This window comes from Mustela erminea, chromosome 21, assembly GCF_009829155.1.
Source record: "Mustela erminea isolate mMusErm1 chromosome 21, mMusErm1.Pri, whole genome shotgun sequence".
In the NCBI taxonomy this organism is placed as follows: domain Eukaryota; kingdom Metazoa; phylum Chordata; class Mammalia; order Carnivora; family Mustelidae; genus Mustela; species Mustela erminea.
Window position 1 is genome coordinate 18393198 of NC_045634.1, and position 13746 is coordinate 18406943.

General features: G+C 37.2%; 1 protein-coding gene across 5 annotated transcripts in view; it reads left to right on the top strand.

Annotated features, from left to right (window-relative positions):
• MSR1 (macrophage scavenger receptor 1) overlaps positions 1 to 13746 on the top strand; it is a 109968-nt gene that overhangs the window by 48677 nt on the left and 47545 nt on the right. For all 5 annotated transcript variants that reach the window (XM_032328929.1, XM_032328927.1, XM_032328931.1 and 2 more), the window contains one exon: positions 4909 to 5095. In XM_032328929.1, coding sequence (XP_032184820.1) covers positions 4909 to 5095 — 187 coding nt within the window. The remainder of the gene's footprint in view (positions 1 to 4908; positions 5096 to 13746) is intronic.

A 13746-nucleotide genomic window follows, 5' to 3' on the forward strand; every position in this document is an offset into this window, starting at 1 on the left:
GGACTGTAAGGTCTCCCCTGTGACTATTCAGCTGTACCATTGTAGTACACAAGCAGCCAGAGACAGTATGTAGACACAGGAGGGGAGTTGGGATCCAGTTAATCTTTGTTTACAAAAACAGACTTCAGCCCATGGATCATAATTTTCTCACCTCTGTTATAGACTGTCCTGTGGCCCACCTACCAAATTGCTTTGTATTGATGAGAAAGGAACTAAAAAGCAAGCCCCTTATTTCAAAATTGTGGGGTTTTTTGGTTGCTAAGTAATTATAATTGTTCCATTCCATGAAAAATAAGCATATGACTAAAATTGAACTACTGCTCTGAAAAAGTAATCTTTGTATTATCAAATATCTAAGAGATAAGATTATAATTAATGTGAAGCCTATAAAGTTTCCACCATTAGCTAAACAATGTTGGCATCTTGGTAGAAGATTTTATTTGAATAGACCCTTTTTTTTTTTTAAAGATTTTATTTATTTATCAGAGAGAGAGGGGGGCAGAGAGCAAGCACAGGCAGACAGAGTGGCAGGCAGAGGCAGAGGCAGAAGCAGGCTCCCTGCCGAGCAAGGAGCCCGATGTGGGACTCGATCCCAGGATGCTGGGATCATGACCTGAGCTGCTCAACCAACTGAGCCACCCAGGCGTCCCGAATAGACCCATTTTTTGATTAATGAAGTTGTTTTCTGTATAGCGACAGTATTAACAGTAGTGGTTTTTTAAAAACGGCTGTCACTTATCAAGGAACGGCAAACCTTTAAAGTCATAACATCAGATGAAAACCAACTAAATTATGGCCTAGGGAACAGACAAAACCGGTTACAAAAGGAATAGTTTACATCTTTCTTTATAAGGTACAATCACTTAGGACTTTTGAATTTCATGTGATCCTGGTTTTAAGATGTCAGAAGACAATGGCATGGCCAACACCAGCCTTGATAGTCCGTGTCACTCTTCCAAAGTCTGACTGTGTTTCTCACACTGTTAATAAGCATCTAAGTGTATCAGTTACTGTTGAAATACCAAGGACTCTGGGGCAGCTGGGTGGCTCAGTCAGTTGTGTGTCTGCCTTTGGATCAGATCGTGATCCTGGGGTCCTGGGATTGAGCCCCACTTTGGGCTCCCTGCTCAGTGGGGAGCCTCCTCCCCCTCCTTCTGCCTGCTCCTTCCCCTGCTTGTGCTCACGCTCTCTCTCTCTTTCCAATAAATAAATAAATTAAGTAAGTAAATAAAATTTTTAAAAAGTATCAAGGACTTAGGCTATGGAAGGGTAGAGAGAGTCACAAGGTAGTTAAAGGTCTACAGGACAGAAGAATATGGGAGACATAAAATTTCAGTTATGAGAGTAATAACTGATTAAGCTGGAGGGAAAGAGGACAGAAGAAGAAATATTACTTTATGTAAAAGCAGAAAAGCAGTGAAAAGGGCGAAGAGAAAGAAGATGGATCACATGGACAGACAAGATAGTATTTGCTATTGCTAATGCCCCAGATTTCAGTAGAGACTATAGGATTTCTATGAACTCACATCAAGAGTTGAAACCAAATCAGAAACTGGAAGAGAGTAGAAATCTTGAATGTATTTGAAGTGATAATTACTGGTAACAATCAAAATGTAGTGATCAGTGAACTCTTTGAGTTCAGATAGATCACAGTTATGTTTTTGAGGGGGTCTTGGCATTAGAAATGAAGGTAGACTCTTACGACAAATCAATTTGTGCAACTGAAAAAAGAAACAAAGAAAGAAAAGAAATGAAGGTGGAGGGAGTGGAGGGACTTCCAAAGCTGTCCCCCTGCCCCCGCCTCAAGCAGTAATCACTTGTAGAGATTTAGAAACTGGGTCAGGGCTAGTGTGTGTATATGGATGTGTGTATGTGTGCACACATGTGTTCATTGAAAACAATTTCAGACTCTCATCCCCACTGTTTAAACAATTGTATTCGTCTTCGAATCTTTAGCCCAATGCAGGAATAAGTAAATTAAATGAATGCCTGAATCAGTAAGTGCTGCTTGAAGGAAAGACTTAGGAGCGATACCAGCATGATGCCTATCAAGGACAGACCAAACATCAGCTTGAGGGAAAAAAGTACACTAGCGCAAAAGAAAAGAGAGAGGTGGGAATTCATCATGTCCATTGTTGATAGAAAGAACTGCAAGAATGCAAAATTAAATGCCAGTTTCCAGCGGGGCCACTGATGGTACAGTATGGAAGATGTGTATGGCTGTTGAATAGGCTTTTAAAAAAAATCATAAAATGCACTTTCCCTCTTCCCAGTAAAAATGATTTCAAGTGAAATCTGGCTAATATGAACACCATAGGCAGCTTTCAAAAAAGGGAACAAAAAGGCAGCTTCAGCTTTATGTATGAAAAACATGGGCAAGTCCTGGTTTTTTGGTAGCAAAATCAACTGCCAGCCCCCGCCCTCTGCTCTGTGACTATCTGGAGCCCCCCAAGTGAAGTGAGTGTATTTTTCATGTTGCTCTGCTTTCCAAGCATCCATGCTCACATCCAAGCTTTAAAAGTGTTTTTCCAAATTGTATTTATTTTTATTAAAGGTTTTATTTATTTATTTGTGGGGGAGGTGGGGGAGGGCACAAGCGAGGGGAATGGCAGGCAGAGGGAGAAACAGGCTCCCTGCTGAGCCAGGAGCCCCGATGCGGGACTGGACCGGAGCTGAAGGCATTTGCTTAACGCGCTGAGCCCCTCGGGCATCCCAAAATTGTATTTATTTTAAATGTTACATGAGTTTCAGGTATACAGTAGTGACTTGACAGTTCTATACATTACTCAGTACCACAAAATGTGTAGTCCCCATCCATGCCCATACATTATCACAGAATTATTGACTACATGCCCAGTGCTGCACTTTCCATGATCATGACTTACACCATATGATATGGGAAATGCCAAATAGTCAGGAAAGGAGGAGAAAGAGAGTAGAGACAAAGAATAGGGTTTGGGCAGGGGGCACAGTTAGAGCAGTGAAATCCGATAAGCGTCTATACTTCAGTGTAGGGCCACCAAAGAGACCAATCTAGGTTCTCTTTCATTTCCTCTCAAAGGCTTTGCACCCTGACTGCCTTGATTCTCCACCCCGCACTTCAGTTTGTCTAGTCCAGTCAAGGCAAGTATAATTTTCTCTTTGTACCTGGATTAGGGAGCAATATATCCCTTGCTTATTTCTCTGTGCCAGTGGGCAATGAGAATACATCAGCAGGTAAGCAGAGATGTCCTTAGAAAACGTATGGAGCATACCACGAAGACAGAGGATGCGTAGACTAGAGAGACAAAAAATGTCACCAGAATGGATGAGAAGGTTTGCTACATCAGAAACAGCCGAACACCCAGAGGAAAACCAAGCCAAAATCTTGAAAGGAAAATAAAGACAAACATTGTTGAAAGCTTTATTAGGACTGTGTATGTAACCTCATCATAATTTGAAAAGCAAAATAGAGTGATTCATTATGTATTTACTCTTAACTCTGCAAACTGAAGGATGTTGAAGGTACCCAGCATTTGGGTGCAAAAGTAGGCACTGTTATGTGATTAGTAAGATAGAAAAAATAGTGCCATATATTTGGGGGCACCACGGCAGTACCGAACAGAGAGTTTAACATTTAGTTCCTCTGATCAGTTCTACTTCCTAGAAGCTGTCCTATGGAAGCACTTGTACAAGTATGTAAATATATATATATATATATATATATATATATATATATATATATAAAATGTTGTTCATTGCAGCGTTGCTTAAAGATGTAAAAATAAATATGCAGCTCAAAACTTAATCTCTAGCAATCTTAAATTATGCACAAATACATTAATATAATTCTACTAAATTATTGAAAATAAGACAGTCTCTAAATACTTGCATAGGTAAGTATCCTTAGTATATCATTGAGTGACAAATGAAAGCAGGTTCTAGAATGCGATGTGATCTCTCCTATTCACAATCTATGTATGCATGTAAGTATATAAATATACACAAAATATCTATGTATTTGAAAATATAAAATAGGAATGAAACCCCACAGATACAATAAAAATTAAAAGTAAGAGGGACACCTGGGTGGTTCAGTGAGTTAAGCATCTGTCTTCAGCTCAGGTCATAATCCCAGGGCCCTGGGATTTACTCCCCCATCAGGCTCCCTGCTCAGTGAGGAGTCTGCTTCTCCCTGTGCCTCTGTCTCTTCCCCTGCTTGCGCTCTCTCTCTCTCTCTCAAATAAATAAATAAAATCTAAAAAAAAAAAATGGAAATAAGAGATTGTTAAAATTCTAATTGAGATTTTACTGAATGTGAAAAACTATGAGAATTATGTTAAAGTTTATTATTGCTATACAATATTCTAATATAAAAATTCTACCAAATTCGCAGAATTGGAATATGTAGCTATTCTAAGTACAGTGCAAAGAAATTTCACTTCTGCTAAATTAAAAATTATACAAGATTTTTGTGTCATTTTTAGCATTTTGACATCTCTGTGTTTGGGAACCAAAGCATACCTTGGGTATATTCAACTGATTTTATGGGGACAGAGGTGCAATAATTCAGCCTATCAGTTCAAAGAGGACATGCTCCAAAACCAAAAATCAGTACTTTTTTTTTTAAAAGATTTTATTTATTTATTTGACAGAGAGAGATCACAAGTAGGCAGAGAGTCAGGTAGAGAGAGAAGGGGAAGCAGGCACCCCGTTGAGCAGAGAGCCCGACGCGGCAGGACCCTGAGATCATGACCCGAGACGAAGGCAGCAGCTTAATCCACTGAGCCACCCAGGCGCCCCCCAAAAATCAGTACTTTAAGACAGTTCTCTAATTTCCATATTCTTATTCCATAATGTTCTGTAAGTACCTGACTTTCAGGGCTTCTTAACCTTACAGATTTGTGGACGCTTGCTTATATTTCACAGGACATGAGTAGATTAGAAGAGCGTGTGTACAATGCATCAGCAGAAATTATGTCTATGAAAGAAAAACAAGTGAATTTGGAAGAGGAAATAAAAGGAGAAGTGAAAGTACTGAATAACATCACTAATGATCTCAGACTGAAAGATTGGGAACACTCTCAGACATTGAAAAATATCACTTTAATTCAAGGTAAAATATTTTCTCATTTCTCCAGAAAAGAATATGTTAAAATACACTGTTATATGCAGAGATTTGGTGTTTGAAATCCTATGGTGCAAAATAGTTTTTAAGCGTATGTTTACTACAGATGTCCAGAGAAAGTAAATATCAAGACACAATGAGATAACAGTATCTTAATATTCTTTAATTGAAAGTGATAAAAAAGTGTCTTTCAGTTCTAAAGAATCATTGTTCAAACTATCCCATATTAATGAAGATGAATACGAGTTTTCTATAAGGCACCAAATTCTCGACCTGTCCACAAATTGATCTTGTTAATTCTGTTTTTCAAAACCTCCAGAGTCTTTTTTACTTCTTACCTGACGGTGTTATAAATTAGAAAGGTCTTTGAACTCTGTAAAATAACAAAATAACAATAAGCTTGTCAATTTCTACTTTGGTTGCTTTTGGCAAACCATAGTAAATTGATTCTTACCAACTTTTAAATTAATATACACACCATATATATTTTTACTCTAGCTTTTATTTACATCTTAAATATTTTCTCATATTTTACTTTGCTTTGGGTTTCTTTTATACAAAGAATCTTTTTAAAAAGATTTTATTCATAAGTAGTCTCTATACCCAACAGAGGCTCAAACTCACAACCCTGAGATCTTGAGTCGCAGGCTCTACCAACTGAGCCAGCCAGGCATCCCAAGAACACTTTTTTAAAAATGTGCAACCTAATCGTTTCTTTTCACTGTACTTATTTTTACCATTTTATTTTGTACAGTTTTTGTCCAGTTCTATGCTCTGTTTGCTTTCCTTTCTTGTCTACTTTCAGATGGATTGAGATTTTTCTCATTGAATTTTTCTTTCCACCAAAGGCACCAAAATTTTTGGAGACTCTCTAATCTATTTCTCTTTGGTTGGTGGTTGTCCTTGAACTTGATCTTTACAAAGTCTAACATTGATCGATATCTTCACCTTGATCCTAAATACACAGGGAACTTTAAAAACTTTGTCTGATGGCCCCTTTCTCTACTTTTCTGCTGTTTTTGAGTATACTTTATTCCTATTTTATTTATTTTTTTAAAAAAGCAGGAATTCAGTCAGTATTACTTTTCTTACATTATATAGACAACATTAAAATTTGCACATGAGTTTGCCAATTTTCCCTTCTTCTAAATGTGTCTCAGACATCACATCTGGGATCATTTTCCTTCTTCCTAAAGTATATCTTTTGGAGGTTCATTTAATGAAAGTCTAAAAGGTGAGAGCTTTTGATTCCATTTTCTCTATTTTCTCCTTGATCTTTAAAATTGTTCAACTGCATCCATATTTCTTTTCTTTTCTTTTTTTTTTTTTTTTGCATCCATATTTCTTAGGTTGACACCTATTCTGGTTATTTCGATTCATATTTTGAGGATATCTCTCTGGCTTTTGGCTTTCCTTGCTATTTTACAAATGACTGCCAATCTGCTTGTCACCCTCCTTGTCTTTATTACCAGCAATTTTACGAGTTGTGCTTTTATATTGATAATTTATTCATTTTGCATTTATTTTTAGTTCTTATATTTATGGATTTAAATCTAGCATAAATTCGGGAAAGTTACCAGCTTCAGTCTCGGACCGTTGCATCTTGTCACAGCCCTCTTTGTCCTTTCTTTGGTCATTCTAATTAAATTCATGTTAGATCCTCTTATTCTTTCAGCTTCCATGTCTGTTAAACTCTGATTTATAATTTTAATATATTTATTGTATGAGTAATAAACAGAAATCCATGAGATTTTTGTAATATAACACTAATTTAGGGGAAAAAATCCTTTAAATCTAATACCCAATTGTTTACTGAAGTGTAAAGTAACACCAATTGTTTGGTGTTACTTTACATTTTGTTAAAAATGTAAAGCAAGTCCCGGAAAACTATCTATAGTACTGTTTTGTTTCAAATGCTTATAATTTAGCAAAAGCAAATAATGTGGATTTATAGATGCATACATATATAGTAAGAATGCTGGCTTGTAAAGTGCAGGAAAGCCAGGGAAGAAACACAAGATTCAGGTTTATGTTTAACTCTGAAAAAGAAGAAGATGAATGCGATTGGGGAGCACCTAAATAGAGATCTATTTCTTGATTTGTGACATCACGGGGGTATTCTCTGTTTTATTATGCTTTATAGCTTACTTACATGGAATGCATTGCATGCATTTTTTAATTATTGTATTAACATAGATGACAAAGAAAAAATTGAATTAACCAGCATTCCCTTTAATAGTTAGACAAGCTCCACTTCGGATTTCAAGTAAATATCCAAAATTTTAGAAATCCAAAACCAAACCCTTGTTTCTTGAGCATCCTACCCCATCCAATTCTCCAGATCTGTTGCTTCCCAGGCCTTATCAGCCCTATCCATTATCCAGCTAGTTATACACTCCCAAGATCTCGGAGGCTGTTACTGATGTCTTTCTGCCACTTCCCCCCATCTAGGAGTCCTGTTAACTCTTTTTGCACACATTTAAATAAAACCACTTCTCGCTATCTCGTCTGCTCCTACACTCATTCAAGCGACCATGCTTGTCTGATGCACTACATCAACTTCTCAGTTGTTCCTCCTGATTCAACTTCTAATTCATTCTGTATTACGTAGAGCAAGAGAGTGGTATTTTAAAAAGTTAGTAGATGTTTAACTCTCATGCTTTGAGAGTAGATGTTTAACTCTCATCCATTGACTTGGAATAAATCTAAATTCCTACTTGGTCTGGAACTCATCTACTTCTCCGCTCTCATTTTCCCACTTCCCCTCTGGCATTCCTTCTGTCTGGCTTGGAAATCTGGAAAAATGAAAGTGCTACTTAAACGTGTAAGTAAGTAACAAAGGAGGAAGTATTAGTTTCACTTCTTGCTGTCCTTAATGTGCTCTAGACTCCCACTCTCTCAAAATGTTCCTCTCTTAGAACTCCACTCCTTTTTGGATCCATTCAAAAACACCTTTTTGGAGGTCATTTTTTCCCTCCCCCGTCCCTCGGTGTCATCATTTGCTTTAACTTCCTCACAGTACTTGCCACTCATGAAGTTGTTGAACATACACATTGGCTTATTTGTTTAGCATTCATTTCCCCTAATAGCCTGTGAGTTCCGTGAGGTTGAATTTCGTGTCTCTGGGCAATCTCTCCCTACCCGGCACCCATTAGAGGGCCCTGCTGTACAATGGATGAGCAAATAGATATGTATTGAATAAATAAGTGAAACTAGCACTTCCTTCTTACTGAGTCATGCTTCGTAATGACAGTGTCATTTTTCCAGATTTCCAGCTTAGCAATTTTGTTTTTATTCTTTCTTCTGAAACTGCCATCAGTTCTTAGGTTCTATATCCTCCATCCCCTGGTTGCTTCTTTATTTTCTTGTGTAGACTTTTTCTTACCACCACTCTACCAGACTATTGAAATAGTCTCCCAAGCATTTCCTTCCTCATTTCTTTCTTTTCAGACTCTAATCCTGTCTACACTCCTGTTAAAATGCAGTCTTTCTGAAGAGAAACCCTAGATTATAAGCCTACCACTTCCTCCTTATACATTTCTCTCTGTGGCACTCAGGGTCTTCTATAATGTGTCTTTTAACTACTTTTGAATACTTGATTCCCTCCCTCTTCCCTTTTTGATACCAAGTACTTCCAGTGATTTAACTGTGATTCTAACATACCCAGTACTTTTTATATCCTACTTTATGCCTTTCCCTTCCCTTAAATATCTTACCTTCTATTTCTGTCTGAAAATACCGTATCTCTCATTCAATGTCCATCTGATATGTGAAGCTTTCTCTAGTTCCATCAGAGTAACACTCTTCCTGACATCTGTATCATCCTTTATACTAAACATAGTTATTTTTTCATCAGAGAAATCATCACATGATAGTCATCTCGAAAAGTACCTTGCATTGTCTTCTAGAGCAGTGTTGGCTCTTCTTGGAATTAATACATTCCTTAAAATTAGGGGCTATTTTTTTAATATTCTCTACCACATCTAGGCATAAAAGAAATTTTTAACAAATACTTATGAAACTATAACCCAAAAAAACCAAATTGTACAAATTAATGAGTGCCCTATCATTTGTTGGTTGTCAGATTAGCATCTTTGTGTCCCCCCTTTTGATATTAACAGTTGCTAAGTAATCATGAAGATAAAAGAGACAAAAATATTTGAACACATTTTCAAGTAATTATAGTCATTAGAGTCTAAAGGATTAAATAGAACTTCATCACTGCAATAGTGAAGTAGTTTGGTAGGGGGTGAGACATAGCATGATTTAAAGAAACAAAGTTGGTGAACATTTGAGGAGAGGAGTTAAGAGAAATAAAATACAGTATGGTTCAGTGTGAGAAAAGATAATGTGATGTTTTTTGAAAAGAAATTTTAAACTAATTTTCTTGCCAGGATCTAAAAGCATATTTATATTCAGACATAAACATATTCATGTCAAGGAAGAAGAAACAATCGATAGAATTTAAATTTGGAGATTCATGCAACCAATTTCCATGATTTTAAAAATAAAAAATGGTTGTGGCTTTAACCACTATGTAATAGAAAAATTCTTCCCAGGAATAATGGAAAAACAGATGCCAGGAATGAAGTCCATTACGCTGGGAGTAGGATAGCCTAGAAGGTCAGGAAAGAAGTGGTCTGTTTCTAGTTTTATCCAATTAGCTTTAAGACCTTGGACTTTTGGACTTTAAGGTCTTACTCTCTCTGACCTCCCTATATGTGTGTTTGACCAAGAAATCTTCAAGGCCTCTTCCAAATTAAAGATATCTAAGTCAATATGCATGAAAACTAAAAGGAAAGAAAGGCACATTTAAGTAATAATAGCCTAGCTATGAGTAGCAATAGCCTAGAAGATGTGGTAGATTTCTAGGATGACAAGGAAAGATTAAGAATAAAGTAGAAAATGTGTAATCATAATGAGTAGGACACAGAGACACATAGCTCTGGAAATTTAGGCAGACATTATTAGTTCTTTGATATCATCTGAGGACTTTAAATGCTAGGATATGCCTGGGTTTGATTTTCTCGTGAACTATGTAATTTTGATCTCTGATATTTATGGTTACTGAGTATTCTAAATCAGTTCTTTTTGTGACGATGTAGAAATCTTAGTTTTCCTTTAAAAAAAAATCATAGGGAGCTAAGTAGTAGATTTTGTATGTGTGTTTTATAGAGGAAGTTGTCCATGGCAAATTACAGCTGCAGCATTTACAAATTATCCCTGGAACTTCGCAGTTATATGGTATTAAATTTGAAGAAAAATAGTGTGAATTCTTAGGGCTTGATAGTAATTCAGAACAAAGGTGACTGCAAAGACACCAAGTCTCCTGACTTTTAAGTTCTTCCTTCTTTCTTCCATAACATGGCAGAATAGATAGCTGTATTTCTATATATTGTTGATAGAGGTACTTTTTTTTTTTTTTAAGCTGGAACTGAAGGAAGTATGAGGGTAAAATAGACACAATACATTCAGACCAGATAAAAATCTCTAGACTAGTCCAAGTGCAGGATGATTAGGATCCCTACAGCAGGGATTGAGAGACCACTTTTGGAAGGTTGCATTATAGTGTTGTGTTGACTATGTTCTCAAAAGTTCTATACACAGGGGCTCCTGAGTGGCTCAGTAGGTGAAAGCTTCTGCCTTCGGCTCAGGTCGTGATCCCAGAGTCCTGGGGTTAAGCCCCATATCAGGCTCTCTGCTCGGCAGGGAGCCTGCTTCCCCCTCTCTCTCTGCCTGCCTCTCTGCCTACTTGTGATTGTGATTGAAATAAATAAATAAAATCTTTAAAAAAAAGATTTTATTCATTTACTTGACAGAGAGAAATCACAAGTAGACTGAGAGGCAGGCAGAGAGAGAGAGAGGGAAGCAGGCTCCCTGCTGAGCAGACAGCCCGATGCGGGACTCGATCCCAGGACCCTGAGATCATGACCTGAGCCGAAGGCAGCAGCTTAACCCACTGAGCCACCCAGGTGCCCCTTAAATGAATAAAATCTTAAAAAAATAAATAATAATAAAAAAAAAAGTTCTACACACAAAGCTAAGAGAAAACTGGTGTATTATCTGGGTACTTCTATTCACCCAAATATGTTAAAGACACTGAAAGTATTTATTGAGATACTTCCCACATTTTTTACTCAGGAGAAGAGATATAACAATGTAAAAATGAAACATAATAAGTGAAATTAATGTTGCATGAAGAATAAAATAACAATACAAACGTAACAGCCAACACACCTAGTCAGAATTCTTTAAGGCCTAACTGATTTTCTTATTCTGGGAGTCAGAAACCTGGTATCAGTATTTTATATAAAAACAGATGGGGCGCCTTGCTGGCTCATTGGGTTAAAGCCTCTGCCTTCGGCTCAGGTCATTATCCCAGGGTCCTGGGATGGAGCCCCACATCGGGCTCTCTGCTCAGAGGGGAGCCTGCTTCCCACTCTCTCTGCCTGCCTCTCTGCCTACTTGTGAACTCTGTCTGTCAAATGAATAAATAAAGTCTTTCTTTTGTAAATAAATAAAGTCTTTTAAAAAAGATACAGAGAGGGAGCTTTGACTCAGAGTTATATAAAATAGCCCATGTATCTGTTATGAATGGATTAACTCTCCAACGTGAGAGCTGTATGCAGCTACTCTACAGAGTTATCTGCAAAATAATTGAAATGGAAGTGTTTCTAAAAGAGTTCCATCTCTTACTGGCTGAATAAATGGTGAAAACTCTTAACCACAGAGGCTAAGAGCCGAAATCTAGTCTGTCAGTGACTTGTTTCTTATCTTACACATTCTACTTTTTCCTGAAATGTCTGTGTCTTGCTTTAGAGCTCTAATTACTAAATCAAAATCTCTCCTAGTACACTTTTTCTCCTTTCCCCCAAAGAAAGAGTGGATTTGCTTCCTTTCAATTTGCTCAGCAAAATGCTGGCTGCAAATTGAGTCTGTCTGTCCTGCTTGCCCTTAACTTTGTCACTGTGTAGAGATGAATGAACTGCAGCCATGTTCATGGTTGTGGAGGTGCAACTCCTCCCTGATGTAGAACCCTGTCATTTCTTGGGCAACATCTAAATATATGTCTCCAACATGAAGCTATAGCTTCGGGGAATTTGTTTGCATGTGATTATGTTACCCCCCCCCCAAAAAAAAGAAAAGGCAGTCAAACAAAATAAAAAGTACACACAAAAGAAATAAATGTTAATGGTTAGTCTCTTAAGATCAAATTATGAATTATATTTTTCTAGGCTTTTGTATTTCCTGTAATAAGTAGAGTTGCTTTTGTAATGAAAGTATAATAAAATATTAATGCAGCACGATGCATATGAAGAAAAAGGGGCAATGTGCCATTGAGAATAACAATGATATGTTAAAAATTGAGTAACCAGGGAAGGAAGGTTCTACAATCCAAGTTGGACCTTGAAAAATGGAACAGATCAGAAAAATGGAGAGAAGCAGGGACAGGACTTAGAACATGAACAGAATACACTTTTTCATGAGATAATCTTTATCTCTTCAAATTCTTCAGATATTTTATTCCCCCACCTAATTAAAATGTGTAAGCAGGTGCTCTGCAGCCAGTGATGCTAAAGAGAGTTGTGAGTCATATTTGGGCTATGCATTTGGCCAAACCACAGCGACTGAAAATACCTCTTTTAATACGTTGCTGTTTATTATTCTGTGGTATAGCCAAGTTCATTTCTTCCTTTTGGAGTTGAAAAGAAAATTGCAAATTGTTCTGCTTGAAGGGAAGGGATAAATACTTGTCCTGTGCAGTTCCGTGTGGAAGAGGGAATATTAGCAGGGTAACTTTTAAGTTCCGAACTGCCAGGGGTGCCTGGGTGGCTCAGGTCATGCTCTCAGGGTCCTGGAATAGAGGCCCGTGTTGGGCTCCCTGCTCAGCGGGAAGTCTGCTTCTTCCTCTCCCCCTCAGCCCACTCGTGCTTTCTCTCTTGCTTGTTTTCTCAAATAAATAAATAAAAATAAAAAAAAAAATTCCAAAGTGCCATCATTCTCAAGAGGCGATCACTAGATATCCATTTTGCTGGGCACAGAAAATTCAAACGACTAAATCAGTATTGATTAAATTTAGTACTCAGGGGACACTTGGGAAATTGTGGGGCCAGGTAGTCAAAATTGTCCCTGCAACCTCTCCAGCTGATTTTATCATATCTGTATCTATTTAGGGATTCTACTTAATACAACTACTTAATACAACTCTAGTTGTAAACAATGCAGACATTGGGGTGCTGATCCCTTGTGCCCTTGAAAATGAGTGTATAACTTCTGAGTCCCCCAATACCTCACTAATAGCTTACTCTTGCCTGGAAGCCTTAACTGTAATAGTTGGTTAACACGGTTAAGAATACAGTATGTAGGACATTTAACATACAAAATATTCTTAAATAAAGCTAGAAAAAAGAAATATTATTAAGAAAATCATAAGCAAGAGAAAATATATTTGCAGTACTGTATTGTATTTATTGGGAAAAAAAAAATCTGTATATGAGAGGAGCCACCATCCAAACCCATGTTGTTCATTTTTTTTGAAAAGTGTTCTTTTACTCATTTTCACCTTCCTACCTTTCCCCAAGTCTCTGCCTCTTACTCCAAATTCTCTTTCTTTCTTTCTTTCTTTCTTTTTAAGATTT